A 26,908-nucleotide genomic window follows, 5' to 3' on the forward strand; every position below is an offset into this window, starting at 1 on the left:
TTTTAAGAATATTAATTCTTCCTCCTATTATCATAACGTTGGTCTGTCAAAGCCATCATGGTGTTTGTCACCAGATGAAGATCAGCTCTGACGCTTTGTGATAGTTCCATTATAAAACGTCAGAGCGTAAACAATGTGCTTTCACGTGTTCAGCTGTTATCTTCAGAAATAATATGGAGTGAGAGAAATGAAAACTGATTAGAATGAAAACATTTCCCTATCATATGTGTAACTGTTGTTTTTTTTTCTCCTTTATTTTTTTTTCATTTGTTTTTGTTTTGTTTACTTTCAGCACTGGGGAAGATAAACCAGGATGGTGCCTCGTTGCTCGTAACCAGCTTCAGTTTCACAAAGGCCGCTGTAACCTCACGCTCTTCTCCTGAACACTGACAGCCATCCTTCAGCCATGTCTAACATAAACAATGCGCTTTGCATCGAAAACGGACAGAATGCAGATGTGTCCCTCTTACAAAAGGATAATCTTCAGAATCTTCAGAATCTTCAGAATCTCCAGAATCTTCAGGATGGTGGATTAAGCCAGCTTTTGGATTATAACGCAGAAATGGAAAGGTACAGGTCTTTTGCAAACTTTTATAAAACCAATGGGGCATTTCCTCAGACTGCTAAGATTGCCCGCATCACGACGCCCATTTTTCCCAGTGCTAGAATTGGTATGTCCCCTTGGAACTGTGATAACGCCATGCTCTGGGGAAGGAAATCAGCGGCAATAAACCCTAATAGGACCAGCATGCATAGAAATGACTCCCAGAGGCCGGGGAAGCCTGGCGTGCCGCCAGAGACGCTGCAAATGGCAAATAATAATTTCCTCTCTACCTTATCCCCCGAACACTGCAGACCTTTAGCAGGAGAATGCATGAACAAGCTGAAATGCGGCGCTGCTGAAGCAGAGATAATGAATCTCCCAGAACGCGTTGGAACTTTTTCCGCTATTCCGGCTTTAGGGGGCATCTCATTACCTCCCGGGGTCATCGTCATGACAGCCCTTCACTCCCCCGCAGCCTCAGCAGCCGTTACAGACAGTGCGTTTCAAATTGCCAATCTGGCAGACTGCCCACAGAATAATTCCTCAGCATCCAGTGGAAACCCAGCGAAGAAGAAAAGGAAAAGGTGTGGGGTCTGTGCACCCTGCAGGCGGCTAATCAACTGTGGTGTCTGCAGCAGTTGTCGGAACCGCAAAACGGGCCACCAGATCTGCAAATTTAGGAAATGCGAGGAGCTGAAGAAGAAGCCAGGCTCATCGCTGGAGGTGAGAGCCGGGGCTCTGCTTCCCCTTCTTTTGTTATTATCCCCTTGCACTCCAAAGCATTAACCTTTTCATCCAGTCACGTTCTAAGCCCTTGAAAATTGTTTCCATGCCCACCCATGCCTGAACATCCCCCCGGTTTCTCAAATCTGCCTACCCGCCTAGCCTAATTGGCAGTAATTAGGGGTGTTTGTGCGGAGCGCAAGCTGAGCTTGGCTCAGACACCCCTAATTGCTGCCAGTCAGGCTGGGGCTGGAACGCATCCGAACAACCCTGAGCTTGGCTCAGCTCCAAGCAGGGCTGGGAAATGGTTTTCAGCAGAGAGCCATCTCTCTCTGCACCCGGTCATTTTAACCAATTATGGAAACCGTCTCTGGATGGGGAGAATCAATATCCCACAAAGCCTCAGCCTCCGACCACCAAGAGATGGCGAGAGTGATGGCAGAGCCGCTGATGGCGTTTCTCAAAACATCCCCCCAAAGTTTCACGTGGGGAGGGGCACCCAGCCTGATTGCTTCCCACTGATCCTGTATGAATTGATTGTGCATATACAGTAGGATGGAGATAAAGTCATTTTATATCAGATTTGTGTCATTATGGGTAATTATGGATCAATCTGGGGCATGATGCATATCAAGAAGGATGCAGAGGCTGAAAGTCTGCATCACTTAGAATAGAGGCAAGCATTTTAAGCAGGGGCTTATCTGACAAGTAGCAGGAGGCTTCATTAGGACACAATCAGAGGGCAGAATTGTTTTAAAAGGATCATTTTGATTGATTTATTTTCCAGCTGACATTTGGTTATCAAGGGCAAAGTATAATATGAATGTTGAATTGGAAATGTGGTGCACAGTACACTCACTTGTTGAACTCACATAATGACTTAACATCAGCTTGTTCAGGTGAGTTTACCACACATGCAACCTGAGGCTTGAATCATTCGGTTATTAATTAGGTGATTACGCCAGGAGGAAAATGAGGTTAAATGATCTAACCTACCTCTGGTAAAATGATTTTACTTCAAACTATTAGCTTTCTTCATTTTTCTTTAGTGTATTCCATGGTACATTACTTCATTAAATGATCCTTTATACATTCATTTTGGAGAAATCTTCTTTGGATCCACAGTGTAATGGCGCTTTCTTTCTTTTGGTCATGACTTGTCAATGAGGTCAGTGTGACATAACATCAGAAATAAAGTATTATATTGAGGCTTTCTGATAGTTTGACTGCTTGTCGTTCGTACCTGATGTCCATGATTGAAATTGTATTCGCTTTTGGATGATTTTAACTTTGCACCTGAAATAAGCATCATGAAATGTTACTGGCTTGTTTTCAAAAAACCCTTCAAACATCACAGATAAAAGCTTTCTAAATAAGTCCATCAAATAATTGTATTCCTCAGATTAAATATGCTGTAAGTAAGTTATATGCACACAAAATAGTGTCAAACTGTCGTCTGAAAAGAATTGTAAACAAAAATTGTTAAAAGCAGAAGTGAACATAAAAATCCCCAAATATGGCCGAACCAGATAGATTTGCTTTGGAACAAACAGATTGTCACCACTGTGGCAGATGTGTTGTTGTTTTTCCCCTCTTCTTTTAAAATCCTTGTTAAAAAAAAAATCAACCTTATAGGATATTTGCAATTTGATATGATTACATTTTGAATTTGGATATCTGTTACATCAAATGTCACACGGTGTGCAACAGCACGTCTTTTCCAATCTATAACAATTGGAGACATTAAGTGTTCTTTGAGTTATCAAGTCATCAAAGGGTTGTTGGTTATAGACTGAGTGTCAATACCATAGAAGAGTTCTGTGCTGATTCCATATATCGTGTACTGACAGGTGTTTCTAACAGGTGTCCAGGAAGCTGGACTCACATTCATAAGCCATGGTTAGACTTGCTTTTGGAAAACAACTATTTAAAGAGAACGTTAGAATTACCAAGGGTGTGAAGCCCCCAAACAAATCCGCACATGCTTTAAAAAGCTCCTTGACTGACTTCAGTAATTCATAGTATGGACTTCTCCAGCAGTAATTGGTATTTTTGACTCTGCATCTATAATTACAGGTGCGCCTTCGTCTACGGAAATGGCATTGAGTTTAAAGGTATCTAAAAGGTGTGACATTGTGGACTGGCTTTGGAAACGTCTAAATGTGAATAAACCTATTTTCACCTTGTTTGGTCGCGTGAGCGTTCGCTCGGTTGCAAACAGTGAGAAGTTGAGTTGCAGCCGTTCAGTTTGTATGGGAAACTACAGCATCCATGGAAATGCACATGTGAACAGTAGCATGTGTGCATGCTCTGTCACATTTTCTACCGCACGTACACAAAACGCACAGAAACTTCTAGTGGCACACACATCCAGCCTCTCTCTACACAGTCGCAAACAAACGCACACACCAAACATGAGCCGAGCGTACCTTTCGCCTTGGAAGAGATGATAAGCTACTGGCAGCCAGTTAGATTTGGCTGTCAGTGTTTTCCACATGGGAATCACCCTGAACTAATTATATCTTAAGCAGCGGTGGAAAATGCAAATCAGAATTTTACTCACACCCCTGAAATCGGAGAGCCAATTTAATCTAATACCCCCTTTAATTTAGCGCGCTAATGCAAGGCCCTAGAGAATTGCCCTGTGTCACTGCTGTGCTGTTCTGCAGCAGATTCTGCTCTCTCTCGCTCTCTCGCTCTCTCTCTCTCTCTCTCTCTTTCTCTCTGCTTCGTCTCTGTGCTGCTTGCAGGCTCCAGGATGGATTAGTCTGGCAGATGAATCTCCTCTAACCTAACATTTCCCGAGCAGTTACCTTTGCATAGCTTGAGCTCAGATGGCTCAAAGGTCCTTCATTAACTTTCAAATGTTACGCTCGTGTGTGGGCAAGCTGTGTCTTCTCCTCTGTTTACCTCACCGGTTTACTTCACATTAACTTTTATTTCTGCAAAGAGGCTGGCGACAAGGGCCCCAGCCTTCATCCTTAGCAATCATATAAATTTGGAGTCAGTCAGACGACAATCTGCTCGCGAGGTCATTCGTATGCGCTCATCGTTTTCTAAAGCAGTGTTTTGCAGTTGTTGTGCTCATGATCCCTTATTGAAGCAATATCTCCAGATCCTTTATCATACGTCACAGTCTTGTGGTGAATCTCAGAGGACTTTTACAAATTTAACTGATCTCTGTAAGGAAATATTTGTCTTTCTTAAGGTTTATCACTTTGAACTTGAAGGCGTCCTGGTGGAGAATCAATGTTTCTCTGACTACTGTGCTTAGGATTCAACAAGTGACTCAGTGGTTGTTTATTGTTGTTAATAATTCTATTTTCATCGCTATGAAATACATGTATGCTAGAGTTTTCATTGGGATCTCAACATACAGTATACAGCCCATATGTTTTCCAATTTATGAATAATTGTACTATATATGATAGACACTAAACCAATTATAGGACAACAAAGTGTAGTGTATTGGAAGAGTAAGTGGCTTTTGGACTCAGATACTTCATTTAATTCAACAAACTGCAATTTTCCATTTAAAAATCTGAGCAGTTTGACCAGATTTGACAGAAAATTACACCTCAGATGCACTTGGTTTTAATGAGTTGCATCCAATTCTACAACATATTTGTCAATAATCAATTGTTTATAGAAATCTGCATGCTGATAATTTAAAGAGACTGTTTACTAAGTTATTGGATGCATAAAAAGACAATCTCAGTTTATTTTTTCAAGATATTTTTTTTTTAATATTCCAAAGACAGAGGTAAATACAAATATATAAATAAAACATTTAAAGAGGTAACTAATTGAATTTTGGTATATGGATTTAATAAAACCGGACAAAGCATAAACCAAAATCCCAGTTCTAAAGATGTTTTTTTTAATTAACAAATGTCAAAGGCCAGGATCACGTCATGTGCAGAAAAACAGCATGGCAGAGTGAGGAGATATTCTCTCTCTCCTCCTGCGTCTCGCTGCTCTTTGTGCAGTGTTGATATGACTACATGAAATGGGTGAGATGAAAAGGTTGCATGGCTGCCTAGAAACCTTTGCTATTGTGATAAAAGACAAGGGCCAAAATGGTAGGAAGCAGGACCTTGAGGAAAATAGCTTGGATTCAGCCCCTTAATGAGAGCGCGGGAGCCAAATAAGCAACGGCAGCCAGGTCTAATTTGTTTTAGGTGTGCTGAGAATAGATAAGGACAAATCTGTGGCCTTCACCCCATCCCCCCAACCTTTGCTTCCCCGGAGATAACACTGAGTGCTCCCAGTCAATCTCCATGGGCAAAGAAGAGGGGGTAAAGAAATTTAAAAAAAAGAAAAATCTGGGAAGGAAAAACCCGAGGGACGCACAGCCTTTAGATCTGCAGATCTCTAACTTACTGGATTTATTCAAGCTTTAAAACTGCAGATTAATTTGGTCACAGAGGTCTGGGTGAGTGTGAAAAAAAAAGAAAAATGAGGCTACGCATCTCAACCTAAAGGGCAACAGTAAGCTCCTGTCAAGACAATGGGATTTTGCCATCTGAACCACGATGCAGACCGCTTAATTATACACATCTTCCCTGCAAGCTACCCTCAGCTACTTAAGCGCTTGGGCCCCCTTAGTCATTGTCATGCCCTTTTTCCCCTAGATTGGTCGTGCCATGTGGATTTTCTGTCAGCTTCCATTTGCACTGAGTAGCTGCCCTCCTTAGGCCTTTCCTGTGTACTCGGAAAGCCACAACTGCACGGCACTGTTAAAGAATTCATCGTGTTCGCCACCGCCGCCAATTAAGGCCAAAGCGTAATTGGAGGCGTCCGGACGATGCCCTTACATTATGTGGTCTGTCGCCTCCTCCGCCCCTGTTTGATTTAACATCCCTGGCTCGGTGGTAAAAGAGAACTCATTGTCATTGTCTTTATTATAGCGCGAGAAGGGAGAGAGAGAGAGAGAGGAAGAGAGAGAGAGAGAGAGAGAGAGATGGGGGTAGAAAGCAGCCCAGTGGAGGGTGGACAGCGTGAAAGAGCAGGTGCGGGAGGACGTTAATGTGTGGCACTTTAAATTTTAAACAGATGAGAATAAATTATTGATGCTGACTCTGGCTGAGAAGTTAAAAGGTATCTCGTCATTACTGGAAGCCCGTATGAAAAAGTGTGAGAGAAAAGTCTTCGGTAATTGCATCAGGGGATTGCTCTGAGCCCAGAGTAACCTATTGCAACAAGGTGTTGTTGTGATGCTGAGTTCCTGACTTATTTTGGCTCCTCTATTTCATGTTTTGGCTGTAATGGAACAGTTTCACTGTCGTATCGCTATTCAAAAAGGCCTTCGGACAGTACAATGCGGCCGATCTGAAGTGAGAGAATTAATTATCGTGAAATCAGTAGTATTGTTCCTGACCAGCTGGCTTCTCAAATCGCCAATGAGCTGTTACCAAATTGGACTAAATTCATCTTCACTGTGTCTTAAAGAATTTATTCACGTTGGCATTCTGGCAAACAGAAATTAACAGAGTCAAAACCTTTCTGAACAGACTCAGTCATTATGTGGTGCTCAGAGACACTGTGAGACGCCAACTATACAGCAAGTAAATACTTGAATACATTAGAATTATATATAGTAAGGTAAACTTTGTTCAAAATGACAGTCCAAAATGTCACTACGTTTGCAGGATATCAGTCAGTACAGGACTTGTCACCACATGAAATGAGGTTCTCCGTCAATGCATAACTGAAGACAGTGGAAAGGTCAATAAAAACACATGGCCATAGCATGGTCATGCAATGCAGGATACAATCAGGGGAATCATGAAAGAAAAGAATGATCTCAATATGTGCTTTCTCATGTTCACGAGTTATTTAAAACATTCAATCTTATTCGAGTGACACAGATAGTAGACTTCAAAAACAAAAAGGAACTTTACTCCGTAAGTCAACAGGAGCACAAGTAGAATAACATCTTAACCATCCTGCCAGTTTTCTTCAACAGTTCCATCCAACATATATGAGGCTATTTTGTTTCTTTGTCCTTTAAACCTGAGTGAACTTCATGGGGAAATATTGTTTATGGACTTGGAACAGGAATAAAGCCAACTCATCAGTGGCCTGCTAAGATGAGAAAATATTTCCAATTGTAATGTATGATTTCAGAACAATATTTCTGTAGTTTGACACCTATTTAATGACTTAAGGAGGCTGTTACAGTTGAGCTGCATGTGGTAATTTTTCAGAAAAGAAGTCAAGGCTAACAAATTGAAATCCCTGAGAGTCAGAATAAGGCAGTCAAACAATGGAGTCAATAAAGAGCATGTGTGCTGCAGTACAGTTGGCAAAATACTAATGTTCAGAGTGTTTTTTGCAACTTTATTTCAACAGAGTAGAGCTGTTCTTTGGCCTTGTTTTACCTGAACACCAGCGACACCCACATAGCGCCCTCATTTCAATGCAGAATTGCACAAATATTCTTCCAGAAGGGCCACACAAAACACCAAGACTGTTGCGTACTTATCTTCATACCTGAACTTGATTCTGCTCAATATTTAGACAGGTTTTAATAAAACACTAGTAGTACACTAGTTTGATGTCACTGTTCCCACTCTGCATCTGTGTAGTTTGTGAATATCTGGAAAATCGAAAAATTTTACATTCAACTTTGAAGAATAGGTAATTTTGAAAAAAACAACAACAACAACAGAAAACATGTAAACATACAACAAAAAACAGCCACTGAACAAACTATGTGGTTTTCAATTCACTGCTTCACTTCAAGACCCAGCCATACACCCTGAGCTGTTTCCAACCCCTCTACACAATGCACAGATATTATTGCAAACACACACTACAAGGTTCGGATTGTGTGAGATACTTTCTGCGCACACACACGTGGATTTTTGGTTTTCTCAAATCCTAACATGTATAACATGTTTAAACAGTCGGACCTTGTTTGTGCCCATTAGTATGTTCGCAACTTGCAAGTTTCTGGTCACACTCGGGGTTTATAACATCACCTTGTATGCATCCCTGACTCAGACGGCTGTCGACAACTACTTGCAGATCAAGGCGAGCTCTAAATCTGCAGGTGGCACTTTTATGTTTCAGGTCTCTTGCCAGCAAAACTTTAAAATTAATGTTGTTGTAGAGCTGCATCTTGACTGCCTGTTGAAGTGTTGCAGGAAACTGTGAGGTGACTGCGACTTTTACAGGAACGGACTCTGAAAATGGTCATTTTACGGTTTAGCAAGCGTTAATCTTGTTGTCTGATAGCTAATTGAATATATTCAGAATATCTCCTTTTTATATTTAATAATGACATGATTTTGCTCCAATTATTAGAAATAATTCAGTTATTTGGAAGCTACTTATGGGAATGCAATTATGCATTTGTTGTGACTCATGCTGGTTGTTTCAATTAAGTCAAAAGTAAAGAAAGAGGCCACAAAAAGGTGATTGTTTGTTTGTTTGTTTGAATTGTCACCAACATCGTGAAATTTGCAAAGTAAACAGAGAGGAAGATTTTTCTTTTTTTTTAATCTTGATTTTATCAAAATGATGATCAAAAATTCAGTGGGGTATAAAAGGAATGTTTTATTCATAGGTGTATTTCTAAAATTGAATGTATGAAGACAAAATTAATTAATAAAGTAAACATTAGTTAACAGGTATGACAGTCACAGGCCGTCAGAGAGAGAGAGAGAGAGCGAGAGAGAGAGAGAGAGAGAGAGAGAGAGAGAGAGAGAGAGAGACTGATCGATCTGGATTCCTGTTTCTAAAAGATATCACACCATGCTTTTTACTATCCCAAACCGCCATCACTAACAAAATCTTTTAATGTGAAATTCTCTTTGGAAGTCTAAGATTAACCAAACTTTGTGACTCAGCATGAGATTACTCATGTGGTGCACAATCGTGCAGCTAATTGTGTTAATTGCAGTCCAGATATGTGAGAATTGGCGAGCCCGCCTCAGTTGGATTTTTAAATACAATCATTTGATGTGTTTTGTTCCCTCAGCGGGTGAAGTAGCACCCGTCACTGTAAAGAGGAGGATAGATTTCATCCACCCATAATAAAAAATAATTCAGGAGAATAGGGGACGTGTCAACCACAGGAGGAGACGGTCTCCTCTATCCCCCCCCTGGCAAATCTCACCCTGATTACCAAAATGATGAAGAGCTGGTCGTCTGCCAGTGACACTCTTTGATGATCACTGGAAAATTCTCCCATTAGGTTTTTTTCACGATGTGCTGAGATATGTGTTATTTTTGTGATTTGGATACTTTTGTGTTTGCGTTTGTCATCATTGCCTCAATTAAAAGCTGAACATTTGAAATCCATTATCTAAGAAAAACGCACAAAGACATTTGGTCTTGGTGCGTCCTTAGTAAAATTGTAGTTGGACAGACGCAGTAAAGGGACCGTGTCCGTTAGTTGAAAGTCAGTAAATGACAGATGGCTTTGTGCCAGTCAACCAAGAAAAACTGACATGAAAGTGAATTTATGAGTGACAACTTGTGATGGGGGGAAAACGGTCAACGTGGTTTAAGCATCTCAGTTTCTGCAAGTCAAATCCTCGCATGCTGCCACCTCCTCTATTGTGGCTCTGCTCTCGCATTATGAATATTTCATGGCGAGCATCTGACACCAAGCCCAGAAAGATATTTCAAGTTTTTTTTTCTCTCTCTCTGTCACCAACCCTGGGGTTAGAGAGTGTCACAGAGGTGTGAAGTCGGTCTGTGGTCCCCAGGCAAAGGATGGGATTTATGATGCGCCAGTTGATGACATCAGGTGGATATTTTCATTTGCGAGCAGAGAGAGCCTTTGTCCTCCACGACGGATAAACCATTGAGCTCTTCACAGTTTGTTGTCGTTCTTGAGAGATCTGTCCACGGCGTTCTGGTGGATAGAGAAATGATTTCAATCTGTTCAGAGTGCAAGCTGTGTTTTGACACACGAAAAGCGGTTTCCTCATCTGATCATGTGTTGAGCTGGAATTACTAAACAGGGGGGAGTCCGCTTGGATTAGCCCTCTCTTAAATGGTGCCTTTAGCATATTACATTGCCCACTAATGATATCGCCCCTGTTTTAATCTTTGTCAAGTTTCTCTTTGTCATTAAACGGAAGCCTGCTTATGTAATTCCTTGTTTTAGGTTGCTTCAGGTGGGAAAATTAGTCTTATGGCTGTAAGTAGATGACTCTAATCAGTGTTTTCTCTCTTTTTTTACTTGGCGGGGAATTTTTCCAACACAGGCTTTAAATCCTCGCCTAACAGTGGTGCTGTATGTATCTTAGCTAAATTAAATAAAAATCAGTGGCCTTCTATTGTCAAACAGTATAAACGTGTGCATTAAGACAGTGGTTTGCATCTTTTTAGCTCATGATTCCTTAGAATGAAATTATGCGACCCGAGACAGAGCACTACGTGACGGGCATGGCTAAAATCAACAATTATCAACCAGGCTTTGTGTAGACCTTTGGCAAGAATGTTGCACATTGATGGGTTGATTCAAGTCCTGTGAACAGGAAGGCCTGCAAGACAGGCAGATTAAGCAAAATAAAAGCCGATTCAGGTAAAGAAGAATAAAAGAAAAGACAATCATGAGGCTACTGGGCTACAAAAGAGTTGCACATATAAAAATGGAGGCAGACTTCACATTGCGTGCGCACACGTGCAAACTGATATGTAAATACCAGATGTATGATCAACGGTACGCACTGAGGATTGCGTCTGACAGATGCATAAGATAACACACACTATTAGTTTAGCTCATTTAGCTTTAATGATTATGAAATATCATTTCCAGATTGTGCAAAATACTGGGAGGAATTTTTGCTAACTTATTCATTTACAGCGTGTAATGTGATTTACAACGTTTGAAAAAAGCTTGCATTGTTTATCACTGTGTCTGTTTGGAACAGTGGTGCAAACCAAGTCAGTCAATACCAGAGATCTTTCTGTTTTTGTGACGAGAGACGTTTGTTTGTAGACTTTATTCAGAGATATTTTTGATGCTGCTAATCAAATTTTGACTTTGAGACTGATCATCTTGTAGATTGTGTTTTTTTTCTTTTTGTTCTGTTTTTTTAACCAAAACCAAAATTGCTTTCTTTGACACTCACATATATTTATAACTTTATTAAAGTTAATAACGTCAACCAATAACACGTCCAACTCAACATTTAACACAATTCTTTTTGGTCCATTTCAGTCAGCATGATATAGAATATTATAATGTAAACAGGATCTAAAGCATGTGAAACCCTAATATAAATGCTCTCATTTGCAGTTACTCTTATTAAATCACCAAATAAGAGCGCACAAACAAAGTGAAGGTCCGTTTGCACATAATACAGCCTCTGACCAAATCAGCTCCCATGTGCGCAAAATTGTAGCTTATTCACCTGTGAGCACTAAAAACACCTGATTTAATCAATAGGGGAAGCTTTATTGATGTCTGAGCAAGTTTAAAACTGATATGACCTAATTTCATACATCAATTGTCAACGTTTTCCCCATTGCAACTTTTCCTGTTACTGGATGTTTTGGTCTTGCTGTGGCCACCGGTTGTAACTATTTTATCTGTATTTTGCATCAATTTGGCATCAAGATGAGAACGATCGACCCAGTAACCTCTTCAATATGCTTGTCCATGTTCTTAACAGATGCTGGGTGTGCATGTAAAATCATTTCAAATCATTATTTCCCCCTCACCACATAATTTCTACAGTTCACATTATTTTTCTTGATCATTTATCAAAGATACTTCTAAAGCAGCTGTTCATTGTTTTTTCACAAAAAAAAGTTTGCCTGGAAAGTTTTATGTTGATCCAGGGAGTCACAGAATGAAAGCATCGTATAAGTGCATTAGCTTGAAGTAATAGAGTCAGTTACAAGTGATCACTACAATACGTTTTGTTTTGTTTTTGTTATGAAACAGAGAAACTCACAGCTAAGTAAAAAGCATATGAATATGGGCTGGGGCATATTCACAATCTCATTCACTGAAGAGAAATATTTGTTGCCCATTAAACAGATTGGTTTGACTCCCCATTACCTGAGTGAAATTAAAGATTCAGCTTCAGCTGTGTGTATTTCCTAATCCTAACCTAAATATTATGTTGATTTACAGTAAATATGCAGAGCTTTGCGTATGGACCTTCTAAGTTTAAGGGCTCCCACACAGATGCTGAGAAATCTGCTCAAAACAAGAAGGCCTGCTCCTACTTTGCATTTCAATTTAACATTTCAGAGAACTGGCAGCATGTTGCCTCGCTTAGCCCTCGCTTCGTTACACCCACATGGCTTCTCGTCGTGCTAGCTGACGTCTTTCGCTGTTCAAAGGGCTGCAACTTGGCTGAGAAATTGGGGATTTCCATACTAGATCCCTCAGGTATCTGCACACTCAAACGCGTGTCCTGTTCATCCTCCCCCACCTCCCCCGCTCCCATCCTGCAACGCCTGCCCTCCTCGCCGCTCGCACCTCCCTGATGTCCTGTCTTGAAGCTCACTTGACCTCAATGCTGTATCTCTTTGTATTGTTTTGGGTTTGTTTTTTTGTTTTGTTTTGTTTTTGTTTTTTGTTTTTAAATCTCAGCTGCAGCAGAAAGCTTTGTCTCCGATATAGGGTTTGCAGTCAGCATTAGCTCTGAAGCAGTCCAGTGTAAAACGGCTTTAGTTGGACAAGGGGAGGCGAAACTGATTGAAATGGAGGCCTGTATTGTTGTACCTAGTGGCAGGTAGGTGATCCTGGTCTGCGATGGCGCCCTCTGACCTGAGGGTGATGCCTGGGGTTCTTCCCACTGGGTTCAGTGCAGCCTCCGTCTGTGTGGGTTGGGATTTTCCTTGCATGATGAATAGAAGATTTAGGACTTCGGAGTGATGTTTTCACAGCCGAGTTCCTCCCTTCTTAACCTATATATCACCCATACTACTGAGGCTCATTGTATATGACCATTTGAGTCATTTCAACAACAAAAAAAAGAAGCCCTAATTGCCAAAGTGTCATCCTGGTATCTGAGCTTATCAAAAATGATACATGTCTATTATTTTTACTACCAAGCCTCCTTTGTGGCATTACTCAATATGTGATGTATAGCATAAGTGACCATGTGGATTATTTCCTTTGAACATAAGAATTAATTATTCATATAGAAATTTTTCTATTGATTTTAAAATCAAATTTTACAAAATGATCCCATTTTGCTGTGCCGAATATGTCCTGATGGAAGCATTATTTCTGTCTGAATTATGTCCAATTATCCTTTATTTTGTCCTTGTTGCAATCTCGGAAGTGTGACATCGTCATTCAGCGCTGAGATTGTAGGGAGGGGTCATGATGTGTGATGGGGCATATAAATCAGATCTCTGATGCTGGAGATTGGCGTGTGCATACTGCTTCTCATATGTTTTTAGATTTACACCGTGTCTACATAGACAGCACGGCTAAAAGCAGCAGAAGCACTTCTGTCTACTTTGTCAAGGCTAGAGAAAGATTGAGGTTTTGGTTAAATATTGAAAGTCAACATTTCCCATCTGGTATTTTGCTGCTGATTGACAGGAGCACATATTGAAAGGAAAACAAGTGAAATACGTTGAAAATGAAGACTTCAAGAATCTGTATTGTGATAACATTTTGCACTTACATGGCACACCAAGCATGCATGCAGCCATCTATCTTCTCGACCTTCTTATCGTGCGTAGCGTCACGAGGGGCTGCAGCCTAACCCAGCTCACATTGAGCAAAAGGCAAAATACAGCCGGAATAAGGCGACCAACACACTCACACCAATAAGAAAAAAAAACAAACTCACAAGCATACTTTTGGGATTGTCCGATTAAAATATAGACTCAGGGAGAACCTGGTAACTCCACACAGAATGGCCACACCTGCCTGCTGGTTCATTTGTCCTCGTTTGATTTGTCCTCCAGATTTCGAATCATTCAATCCTAATTTGATAGAAAGTGTGGTTGGGTCTGCAGGGGTGCCCCGAGGAACCTCAACCCAGAGAGATCAGGGGGGTGCCTTTTCCCAGCATGCTTTTACTATAGGATAGGATAACACTGTTTTATATAGTATGTCTAAAATATGTTTGAAGACCTACAAGCAATTCCAGTTGACGCGATTCAACGGTTTTGGGATCATTTCATGAACACATCAATTTTTCAAACTGAATTATGCTGTAATTGACTGTAATTAACCTATATTTGAATTATAAAATAAGCTTTAAGGATAAAACATACATCTGTACATACTTTAAATTATCGAATTATGCTATTTTGCCTATGGAGACCAACAGCATGTCTTATAATCTGAAAAACATCAATGAGTTCATCTTTAGATAATTAAATGAAAAATGTTAATGTTATTTTTTTTAATATATTTTTCAGTTTTAGACTCTACCTTAGATATCTTCTTTTTTTTTTGGAGTGTATATTCTGGATTTCCAAAACAAACCACAGATGAAACCGTGACATGTTGCGTGTCTTTAGTCTGTGGTTTTGAACCCTCTCAGAGACGTCACTGACTCAGCACGTGTTGTGCTGTTGGCAGCTGATGGAGAACATCTGCAGTGACATCAGTGACATCAGGGGGAGTTTTCAGACGGCAGAAACTGAAATCCATCAGCTTTCTTGCACACAGGATTAATTGTGTATTCCCCCTTTTCACTGTGTTGTTTTTTTTTGTTTTTTGTTTTTTTTTCCTTTTCCATCATCATATACTAACCCATCATAAAGAGCCATATTACCGTGCCGCCTCAGGAACGCCCAGGCCCGCTCCATTTCACTGTCCACTCACTGCCTCCCTGACTGCGTGATTAAAAAAAAAAAAAAAAAAAAAAACGTGTTGTTTTTTTTTTTTTTTTTTCGGAAGCCACAGAGCCTGTACCCATCTCCCTGCAAATCCACTCCTATGGAGGGCTGGTAAAATATACGTCCTACAGGAATACTGCACTGTAATTACATTACCCCATTAGCATACGGAGGCTTGGAGTCACACTGCACTCAGCCTCCAGCAGCACTTTGCCATATGGTCCGTCTGTGCTTCTCGGGCGATATTTGGCAAGACTCTTGCAGAAGGTCAAATATCAAGTCAGACGACTGTGCCAGAATTGCATCTATGCTAATTGCACCCCCCCCCCCCCCCCCCCCCCCCCCCCCACCCCCATCCCCCTTTCTGTCCTTCTCTGCTTTCTCATCCATCTCATGCTCCTCTTCCCCTCTTTCTCTCCTCCCTCTCCTCTTCTCCCACTGAAGTAAGTAATCTGCTTTAGGATGTTTCTGCGATGGAGATGGATTTGGTTTTCCTTCGCTGCCCCTCAGCCTAATCTCCCCCCTGTGACCACCCCGCCTCTTCTAGGCACAGCTCTTAAGCACACCATCATATACAGCCCCCCCCGCCCCCCCCCCCCAGTCCATACGTGCCTAGTCAGCGAAAAACTCCCAAATTCCTCATTACTCACAAACATCCGCAATACACTTAGCTTGATTTGCTCAAATAGACGCCTGGTGCGAGGCTGGACCTTGAATTAAAAGATTGTAACTGTATTCCAGCATTGAAATGCCACCACACTGTTGGTGTACTTCTCCTCTTTGTTTGTATGTGTTTTTCCTGCGAGCGTATTCAAGTGGGGAGGATATCTGAACACGGATAATATTTAGAGGCTGAATAAGTGGAAATAAATAGCTTTGGCTCCGCCACTTGATTTGTCCATATTTCTGTCTCAAGGATCCTCATGAGACAATGAAATGATAATGATGATCTGTGTGCACTGTGACCTGAAAACATGTTGGTAAATATAAGCAACAATGCTCGGTAAGCCAGAAGATACACGTTAGAACCTGTTCGGTTTAGAGCCGCAAACACAAACTTGGACTGACAACGTATTCAAACACATTACGCCCAGTAACATGTATAGGGGAATCTTTTTGTTTTGTTTGTTCTGAATGCATTGATCATTCCAGTTCATATGTATTTGTCATTACCCACACCAATGCCGCTAAATACTATCGTTTGTATACTGCAGTATTATTTAAGGTTTAAGGTTTCGGGTTGAGTGAGAGCAGTCTGTTTGCGTTACAGTGTTGTGATGCAGGGTTGGGGGCAGTGGTGTGTGGATGCTGAGATGAGTGGTCTGTCCGTGATGGCGGCCTTGGAGAGCGAGCTTTTATAAACGGTATTGGGTGGCTAGAATATTGGCTACAAGCTTCAAGATGAGATTTCAACCCCCCACCCTCCAACACCGGTAACGGTGCAGGTGATGGATTGCTATACCTTCCAGGTTTGAGCTTGGCAACGCCCCAATATTTCTGCAGAATAAAGTGACAGGCAATATATAACGCATCAGTTAAGGCTGACTGCACCCCTGAAAAACCCCACCACCACCGTGACTGCCGCCGCCGCTGCTGCTGTTACCACCCGGCCTGGAGATCAGCCCCGGATGTTTGGCTGGCTCTCAAAGTCCTTATTCCTTGACTCTGATGAAACAGCTTCCCTTCCTCTTCCCGCTTCTTTTCTCCTCGTAGTTTTGGCTTCCTCGCTGCCAGGTTGCAAATAATCAAAGCGTGCTGTCGTTTTATATTGAAATGATCAGAGACTCAACTTCTCTGACTGTAGTTCAGAGGCTGTGGCTTTACTTGGGATTTTTTTTTTTTTTTTTTTTTTTGCACCGTGCATGGTGTTTGTGGCCAAAGGAAAACAAATTGACTGACCGGTTGTGCACACAAATTTAGCCTCCAGTAATGATACCATGTGGAAAAACATTTGTAAGAAAGCCAACATGCAGACGACTAAAGCAGTGTCGAGCAGAGTTTGCATGTGTATACAGTATGTGACACTGGTGGTTATTTATATGTATTTTGTTTGCAGCCTGTCAGAGCATCCAAAGGATCGTGGTCATAAAAAGTGGCCTGCTGGTCTGTAACTTAATAAATAATGGGCATTGTCAGGGTAATGTATGGGCCATGTGTTATAATGAGCATTCGGAAACACATCAGCACACTCCCACAGGCTACCATTCAACCTGCCGGGTGCGACTGTCTCCCCCTGAAATCTCTCTTTTCTTTCCATCTCCCACATCTCTGTCTCTTTCCTGCTTCTATCCATTCCATCTCCTCTGTGATTTTTATGCCACTACACATTTTTTCTGGGATACTTTCTCATCTTTTTCTTTGTTATCTCGGCGTTTGAACCCAATCCCGAGAATTCCTAGAGAGAAAATGCAAGCGGGAATCGATGGAGGAATTCGTAGCTGGTTGAATTTTTAAAAAAGAAAAGAAAAAAAAATCCACTTGCAATTATGGTGAATTAAAACTTTTATGATGTTGAGCATTGCATGCCTGTGTGTGAGCACTGAGTGTGTGTTGGCGGGAGGGAGGGGAGGGAGCTGGGCCTCGGTGACAAGGCTGGCCGGGAGCATAGAGCTGAGGGTTAGTGCCAGACATGTCTCAAGAGAAACCGGGGCACATTTGCAATCACCCCGAGTTCAAAAGGGTAATTTATTCACAGTCTGTGGTTAAAGTAGGGCTGCTCTGAATGCCAGTGGGATTGTGCTGGGTAGCAGAGCAGCAGAGACACATTATTTTCTTTTTTTTTTCTCCTCCCTTCTTCTTCTCTCTCTCTCTCTCTCTCTCTCTCTCTCTCTCTCTCTCTCTCTCTCTCTTCCTTCCCCCCCTCATCGTCCTCTTCATCTCCTGTTGTTGTTTCTGTGAGCCCTGTGTGGCGTCTTTTAACACACGCCGGCGAGCATATTTCACTTTTACACTCATCCGCATTGACGTCCGGGCGCTGATTGAATTTTGAGGCGCTGCGGCGTCTGCCATTATCATCCTCATCGTCTTGAGTGGTTTATCTCTGGCCCCAGCTCAGTGTGACGCCAAGGCTGCAGGGGGAGAGGAGGGGCAGGGCAGGGGTGGGCTGTGGGTTGAGGACTATTTATGCGTTTTTTATTATTTGTGTGGAAAAAGATAGGAAGGAATGGCCTTAACCTGGACCTTCATGATTGTGGTTGGAGGTTTATGTTATGCATGTGGTCTTGCGGGAGCCTTATAGGCTCGGTTTTATCCATGCTTGGTTTGATTATAATTCGCCATCCCGTTCTGGCCTTTCCACCACCTCATCTCAATCAGCTGACGACGTGGCTTCGACATCAAAATGTACCTGCCAGGTTTGGTTAGGATCACAAGTGTCCAGAGACCTCACACTGCCTCTCCAGAATCAGCAGAGAATTATTCCCCCGCATGTCAGTTTTACTGTGTTGTTATCATGGAAAGCCACCAGCAGACACTTAGAATACCCTGCCTGCTGCGGTGGTGTGGTGGGGTTAATTTGAGGTCTGGAGAAATCTCTTCCTCCTCCTTCCCTCAGCTCAATACTCTGTTGTGTGCATTCATTGCCGGAGCGGGAAATTGTCTTTCCTTCGGTGTGCCGTTGTAGCCAGGTTGTTATGTATGCTCTGCTGCAGAGGCAGCGGCGTTGACGTGAGGCTGAGCTGCTGCCACAGCGTCTTGATTTGACTTGAAACCCTGGCATTGCTCCTTTGTCCCTGCTGTAGCACTATTAACCCTTACCTTCTCCTCACCCTCGCTGGATCTCCCGCCTGTCTTTCCTCTTCTTTCTTGTGTTTTTTTCTTTTTTTTTCTTCCTTCCTGCGAGTTGATGGAGTGATTTTGAGCCGCTTGTGCAGGTGGGAGAACAGACAACGCAGCGCGGTGCTAATTGAGCCTTCTTTGTGCCTGGTCACTGCAGTGTGCCGAGGCAAAGAGGCCTGGGAGTGAATCCAAGCAGCACTCAAGAGCCCCCACTGGATCGATAACGTGGGAACTTAACAAAACAGAGACATGCCGAGTGCCCAGATCAGGGTCATTATTGTCTCTGGTGAGCCACACTTCCACCAGGGACTGATCAATGTGAGAATATGGATCAAGATAAACATTCTCACCTCCCCTTTTTCTCCTCCTTGCCTCAGAGCTCCACATTCTAGACAGAGAGATCCGAGCTGAAGCTTGCAAGTGTCCCTGTGGTTGTGCTGTTTCCTCTGCTGATGTGCTCACAACATCCACAGTATAAGACACATGCACTTTTGCAGGAAGAATTGTCACGTCGCATTGGCAGACATCTCATGTTTCCTTTTAAAAGTTGATGAACATTTGTTCGTGAAGACTGCGTGCTTCAGTTGCAATGTATAGTGACTTTGTTTTCACACTTTCACTTTTTTAATTTGATAAGAAAACCATACATCATACTTTGCAATTATCTTATATTTTTCTGTTGCTCAGTTTTAATGCGGTTCTATTGGCTGATCCATTGTGAGGGATGCAGTGTATATCTTCAACAGAGTCACTAACTGCTAATCTCACTGTCATACAACTCAGTCTGAAAATGTGCTTTCGCTTATCCTTTTTTTTGTTGTTACTGTATTTGTTGGCCAGTTGCGGAAAATGCATGATTATTGCTTTCAGGTTTAATCACAATCAGGTTGATTTCTTTTGTGTGTAATAATTTGAAGAAGAAAAGCATACATTCCTGTCTGAAAAGGTTTTTGATTTGAGTTGATAATTTTGAAAGCCTGATTATATGGTGGACTTGCCAGATCATCATCACAAGTAAATCAAACCTGAGAACCGTACGGCAGTCACTTTTAATTATTATGTCGTTTTATATTCTAGAGACGGAGATGAAAATATTGCTTGAAAAACTGATCGAAAACATTGCACAGAACATGCAAAAGGCATGTATAGAGGCAAGCCAATGGAACCTTATTTGTACACCACATTTTAGCAACAAAGCAACTCAAAGTGATTGACCTCAACAAAAAGAGAGGGAAATGCAGAAGATGTATGTTCAGCCTTGTTTTATAACAGACATAAAATAAATGCAGGTTTTGTTTTGGGAAGTGAAAGCAGCCTGGACGAGACAACCTGAGAGGTCTGGATGGTTCATAACAGGAAAGTATTGTAAAGCTGCGCCCAAACCATTCATAACTTTGTTGACCTTCAGTTGTTTGTTGAAGTTAATTCTGTGAGTTAGCGTGAGCCAGTGCAAAGACATGAGAACTGAGCTCATGGGGTCAATTTCTTGTTGCACGTGAGGACTTTGGCAGATAGATTTTTGAGAAAGGTGCATGAAAACAGTGTTAAAAATTATTCATTAAAGATAAAAACATAAATTGCTGTCTCTAAATCTAGCTGCGATATCAGCTCTTTAATTCCAGGTCTTTTTTAGGTGATAGTAAGCGGCCTTTGTTATTGCCATAATATTGCTGAGTGTCCCTGTCTGGACTAAGGTTTCTCTGCTTTTCACCAATTTAAGGAATACATGTGACTACTACGGCAGACTTTCACGAGTTAAAGCAAGTAGAAATATAAAAAGATATTCAAAAAGAAACCACACTGCCTCCAAAACACAATTAACAAAGCTGCAGTGATGTAACAGTGAGCTCACTCCATCAAAAGAAAACATGAGATGTGAGAGAACATCTTGACCCATCGCAACATGATGGTTTCATTTCATCCATGGTTTTAAATTGGCGATGATGGTGGCCTGCTGCTCGGGGTCTATTACTCACTGGGAAGGATAATAGTAATTGGTTAATATGGTGCGAGACAATGGTGAATGTTGGATACATATATGACGGGGAATAACTACATGTAAAATATGTTAGCTTATGCTGACTGTGTTTTATATAAGAAATACTTTAATTATCCAACAATGAAACAATTCATTATGACAGCCTAGGAAGAAAATCCTGAACCTCAATAGAAGCACAGCAATTAGGTTGAATCCAATGAGTGGAAATCTGCCACTGTTAACCTTGTGAGGAGTGTGATTGGTGGCCCAGTGATGGTTGGTTGTTTTTTTGTTGGAGGTAATCAGTTTAATAAACACGGGTGGCTGATAGCCTTATCAGATGATGTGTTTGCAGGTTTTTTCCCCCCTCTTCACTTCATGTTTCTTCTAATTAATTGTTATTTGTGTTTGGTTGTTGCGGCTACGGAGCTGAAAAAGTGGATTCAGAGACTAAACAAAAGTTTTCCCCGTTATGTAACTTGTCCTGTCAGATTGACGCACTTATTAGTGTAAATGTTGACATTACCGGCACTTGTTCAGTGGTCTGCACAAACTGAAATTATTGGATTACGATGATTCCATGATATGCTGATCTGGGAAATGTAAAACTTGTTTATAACTTATATTTCTAAATTCTGTGAACAAATTGTAAAAAATGAATCTCGATCACGTAATTGTGATAGTAAAAAAAATAAATTAAATTATCGTCCTAAATCTAGTGCCACAGCTGTAATTCATACTGAAGGAAAAAAAAATTGTACAGCCTGTGAGAAATACGACAATCAGCCATAACATGATGAGCAATTCAGCAGCAAGTCAATAACACCCTTAATCGCTGTATTATTACACTGGTGGGATGTATTAGGCAGCAAGGGGAACATTTTGGTTTTCTAAAGTTAGAAATGAGCAAATGTGAAGATTTGAAGTAGTTTGGCATTTGGCTAAATATGATGACTGCTGCTCCTGCCAGGTGTTGATGATCTGCAGCGGTCAGTATCCATCAAAAGTGGTCGAAGGAAAGGAAAGGAAAGAAGGGAATCAGTAATAGTATCACGAGGCTCACTGATGTACATGTGAAGGATATAATATGTGGTCTGATTCAACAGAGCAGCTACTGGAGCTCAAATTGCTGCAGACTGATGCCCATACCCATAGAAACTTGTATTATATATAGAAACTTGTGTATTATACATTACACGTTGCTGCTTGTTGTGAATGGGGGAGAAAACATTGGACGCTACATAAAACTAATCAGGTGGTCATCGTGTTACAGCTGATCAGTGTTTTGATTGATGTTTGTTCCTTGAACAAGGATTTAAATGACGCTCAACATTATTTCAGATTATTTTCAATTATTCATTCTAATAATGGAATCATATGCTTTTTTTTTTTTTTTGTAGATCACGATTTCACTTTTCAGCAGGACTGCAACATGAGTTTTTTACACAATAAAACCAGTACAATTATCTACACACACAAGCGTGCGCATAAAGCAACATAATGTTGTGTCGTTGCACAGTCCTGCTGTACAGTGTAAACAGTGTTTACATGTGGTCAATATGTAACATGCATACTCAGTAGGAGTATAGGAGCTCTCTGGTACTAAAGCAGTCATCGGCATGCCTTTAAGGAACCGCCAATGACACTTGGTATTAAAATGTCAAATTGCCCTCCTCTCAGACTAAAGTGATTTTAGTTGTGATTATGCACCATTTCCCTCGTCAACAGACCCCCCCCCCCCCCAAAAAAAAAGAATGTTTTCAAAAATCAAAAAAATGTGCTAATTGGTCATGGGGATTGGTGGGAGACTTCAGTATTTTATGTCTCCGACTTCCAAATGAGTTTGGGAAAGGAGAGGCTGTCACTCTGGCATAGAGGTTTTGGGGAGGAGGAGGAGGGGCGGCTGCTGGCGCAGGCTCAAATTGAAATGATGCACTGTTCCCCCTCACTGCGGCTGGAGCTCACAGTAATTAAATGCCTCATTGTTGCTTCTTGGGAATTTGTATTGAATATTTCATCCAGCGTAATGATTATTTGGGTGTGGGTGGGACGTGGATGTAATCACCTTGGCTGGCTGTTTGATGAAATACTTGGTTTGGTGGTTGTGCTTTATAGCCGTTTTAAGTGCCCTTCTGGGTTTTTACTTTACTTAATGCCCGCGCTGTTTCTTACCGCTGTCGTTCACCACACCTCGCATTTATGATCAACAAATACATCCGTAAAAAAAAACAAAAAAAACAAAAACAAACTGCGCATATATGTGTGTGCATGCCGCATGTGTTCAGCAATAACTTTGAAGCCCGTAAATTGAAATCTGTCCTTCACCTTTTGTCTCCCACAGAGGACGCCGGTCAACAACGGCGAAGCCTTTCGGTGGTTCTTTTAGAAGAGCGAGCCGTGGCCACCGTGGCCGCCCCGTCCAGCAGCGGGAGGGCAGGTGGGACTCTGGACTCTCTACCAGGAGCACCTCCCGGGGGTTCACCGAACCCAGCGCATCACACACATTTGGAGGGGACGAGAAAGGGAAAAAAAAGGGGGACAGACGAAAAGATAAAACGAAAACATAATGGTGTTGTTTTAACTCTGTAATTTCCTTTTCTGTGTAATTATTGTACCTTTTGACAGTATCATAATGTATATTTTTGGTGTCTATGAATGTGTTTTCAGTGTTGCGGCTGTAGGTTTACAGCCACTCCTATGTAAAGGACTCCAACAGACAATCATAAAATCACACTGAATCCGTCAAACAGGAGAGGCCACGAGGATTGATGAGATTACAAACACAACACTTTACTCTGGAGCAATAATCTATTTGGTTGATTATTCTTCAACCCCTTCATTTCTGTTGACTTTGGGATTTTCTTTATCAAACTGGGTCTTTTTTTTTTTCTTTTTTTTTTTTTTATAGTTTTGTCTTTGACTTCATTTAAAAAAAAACAAAAAAACAACAAAAAACAAAAAAAAAAACCTACATGTCGATGTTTAGACCGTTGCTCGCAGCGCGACACGTCTGAATGAGAAGGACAACGTGGAAGATGGCGGCGGTGCTTCTGTGACGGGCTTGTTGACGTTTTTCCTCATTTGAGTGGACTCGCTGCAGAACAGGGCACATTGTCTTGTGTGGCGAGATACACTTCCTTAAGCTCTAATTGGGCGTCACTTGATTGTGACAGCACCAGATGCTTTTCAGTCTCTGGAGGTCATATTCACAAAGATTATACAAGTCCACGTTTTTACCAAAAAGAAAAAACACATAGGTCCTTACACTTTTATTTATCGGTTTCAATTCAGACCCCTAAAACCTATGAGGCTACGCTGAAAAATCCAATTTGAATTAATTGCAAAAGATTACACCTATTTGACACGGCAGATGTTGTTCTGGAGCCAAGGGACAGTCTGGACTTTCTCCTGCAAAGTAATGCTAATACATTCCAAAAACAAAATTATTCAATAAGTTACTCATTGTCTTAAACCCTATTGTTGCATGTGTAAATGTGTTTTGGTTTTGAAGATTACTAAGAATTTGTATATTGTTGTTGTGATGCTTTTATGTGTTAAAATAAAAAAAAAAGACTTCAGTAAAATACATCTTGACAGAAAATGTTTGATGTGGGGGTAAAACCTAAGATACAGAGGAAAAATCCACCAATGTATCAGTGATCAGTTATGATCACCTGATAACCACTACTTTCCTGTTGTTTTCCTGCTGTAAAGCATCAACAGAAATAACAACCAGAAGAGGACGGGAGGAATATAACAGCATTGGTTGCCTCCCTAGTCACGTATTCCCTCGAATACTAAAATGTTGCATGAAGAAGAGTGGTTCCCAGAGGCAGCAGACTTTAAAGGACTAGTGAAATCCCATGTGGTTTGTCATGCTGGAATGCACTTGGGGGGGGGGGGGGGGGGCACCGGGGTGGAGGGATGTGGGGAAGCGGGAAAAAAAAAAAAAGGAAGGGGAAGATGGCGGGTGGGGTAGAAGGAGGGAGGGGGCGAAGCGAGACAGGCTCCTGAGATAACTTGAGCAACTGAGTGATTGCCTGGTCTTTGAGTTGCAGGGAAAGGGGAGGTAGGAGTAGTGATGCTGGGGGGGGGGGGGCAGAGGCACATTTGGGCGATAGCTGAGGTGGGGTGGGGGTGTCAACGCTGAGGAGAACGAGCGGAGAAGGAGGAAATCATCCGGGACTGACTTCTCCCTTGACTGAGCACGCTTGCCATCACCCAAATTGAGCTGCTGACTGGTTACAGCCGGCCAGGAAGACGGCTTCAAGTGCTCTGCAGCTGCGCCGCCACCGCCGCTGCAGACCCCAATCCCCCCACCCCACCCCCACCCCCAACTCGCTGGTCATCAGAGGTTGATAATGTGCATCAAGAGTGCGCTGCCTCGCTTGCTCCCTGGCCGGTGAGATTAAATAACATCAGAGACAGCTTCCTCTAATCCCCCCCACACACCCCCCTACCCCCACCCCCACCTCACCTCCCACTCTGCGCTCTGGAACTGGGATTTAAAGTCGTCGGGGCCCCAGAGGTAATGTTCAGTTTCCTGCTTTGACGGAGAGAGGCAGAGGCAGAGAAGGTAGCGTCTCTGTTAGCATGTTAGCAGAGTGGTAGAAAACGTATGGTAGAAAATGTATGACAAATCTATAGTCCCTTGTCCAGTTAGGCAAATCATTGTGTTAATGGATGATAGAGTCAAAAATAAATACATTAATTAATTAATAAATAATCGACAGGATATTGTTGCAGCAACCTCGTTCCGTCAGGATTTTTTTTTTTTCAATTTTTCTGTTGCTTTTTTAGATTGATTCAGGAAAATAATCTATCAATAAATACAAGAGCTTATATGATATATGTTATCTTCATTGAAATGTATTCACAAAGCCAAGTAACATAATTGATACGATAAATTCCCTTCCTCTATAGAGGTTGTATTTGTTTCTGTTTTGTGGTGAAAACTCAAAAATACTATGAAGTCCTTTTCAGATGCAATGACCGGAGTGTGAATAGAAAGACTTTGAGATAGCGCTTCAAATGAGGTAGTTGCTATCTTTGACAGCCTTGTTTTTGTGTTCACAACTATGTTAGTTGTTATTTATTTATTTATTTCACCAATAACAGACTTAATAATTGGTATATATATATATAATATTATATCCCGTCATACGGGAGGCTCAAACGTCCCTTTTTTTTTGGTCTAAAGTTGCTATAACGGCAACGTTATCCGAAAAGGTCTGTTTCAGAGATTTAACAGATCCTTCTGTAGACGTCAGTTTGAGTTCATGCTCTGCATCAAGATGGTATGATTGAGATTCAAGACTGAGAATAAGATTGAGAAGTGTTAAAACAGCAGCATGTGAAGCTCTGATTTCATTTTGCCTCAACAGAAAACCATCAGTCCAACAGTCCTGACGTTTCTCTAAGCAAAAAAAGACATAAATGTCTGGCATAAAGAAATGACAGCTGTAAAATATTCATTTCAATTTGTTAAAACTCTGGAATTGTCGTTTTGGGTCTGCCTGTTATTTCTATCTGATGGTACGGTTCTCAAAGTGGTTAGAAGAATCTAGAACTGAGAGATACACAGTTAAACAACAATAGACAGACATTGACTCTAATCAATCACACACACACACACACACACACACACAGGAATCAAAGCGAGGAAAAATTCTGAAGCACAAATTGAAAAAAGTGGGTTTGATCCATTAAAGAAAATAAAAACAGGTGCAAACTTGACACTGAGCGCGCACACACATGTTGAAGCTACGGTGGCCCTGAAGCGCAAACCACAACATCAAATCACTGAACACGACAACAAATTAAAAAACACAACTGCAAGTTGAAAAACACATCAACAAATCACTGAACACAACAGTAAATTGAAAAACACAACGAATTAAAAAAACACATCAACAAATCACTAAACACAACAACGAATTGGAAAAACACGTCAAATGAAAAAAACACAACAAATTGAAAAACACAACAACATTAACTTTAACGGAAGAGGTAGGTACCCGTCGACAGCAAGAGATCTCGCTGATTGGACGGCAGCGCAGTACAGCTTTTGAACCACAAGTTATTCTGCCTGTAGCAGCTTT

The 26,908-nt window shown here is 41.5% G+C and overlaps 1 protein-coding gene across 1 annotated transcript; it reads left to right on the forward strand.

Annotated features, from left to right (window-relative positions):
• Positions 1 to 406: 406 nt before the first annotated feature.
• On the forward strand, positions 407 to 23,193 carry cxxc4 (CXXC finger 4; the record flags this gene model as incomplete). Its single annotated transcript, XM_080517313.1, has 2 exons — positions 407 to 1,267; positions 23,149 to 23,193. The coding sequence occupies 2 exons, from the start codon at positions 407 to 409 to the stop codon at positions 23,191 to 23,193; spliced, it is 906 nt and encodes a 301-aa protein (XP_080373439.1).
• Between the last annotated feature and the right edge of the window lie 3,715 nt (positions 23,194 to 26,908).

The sequence above is a fragment of the Blennius ocellaris genome, assembly GCF_963422515.1.
Source record: "Blennius ocellaris genome assembly, chromosome: 3".
Lineage (NCBI taxonomy): Eukaryota > Metazoa > Chordata > Actinopteri > Blenniiformes > Blenniidae > Blennius > Blennius ocellaris.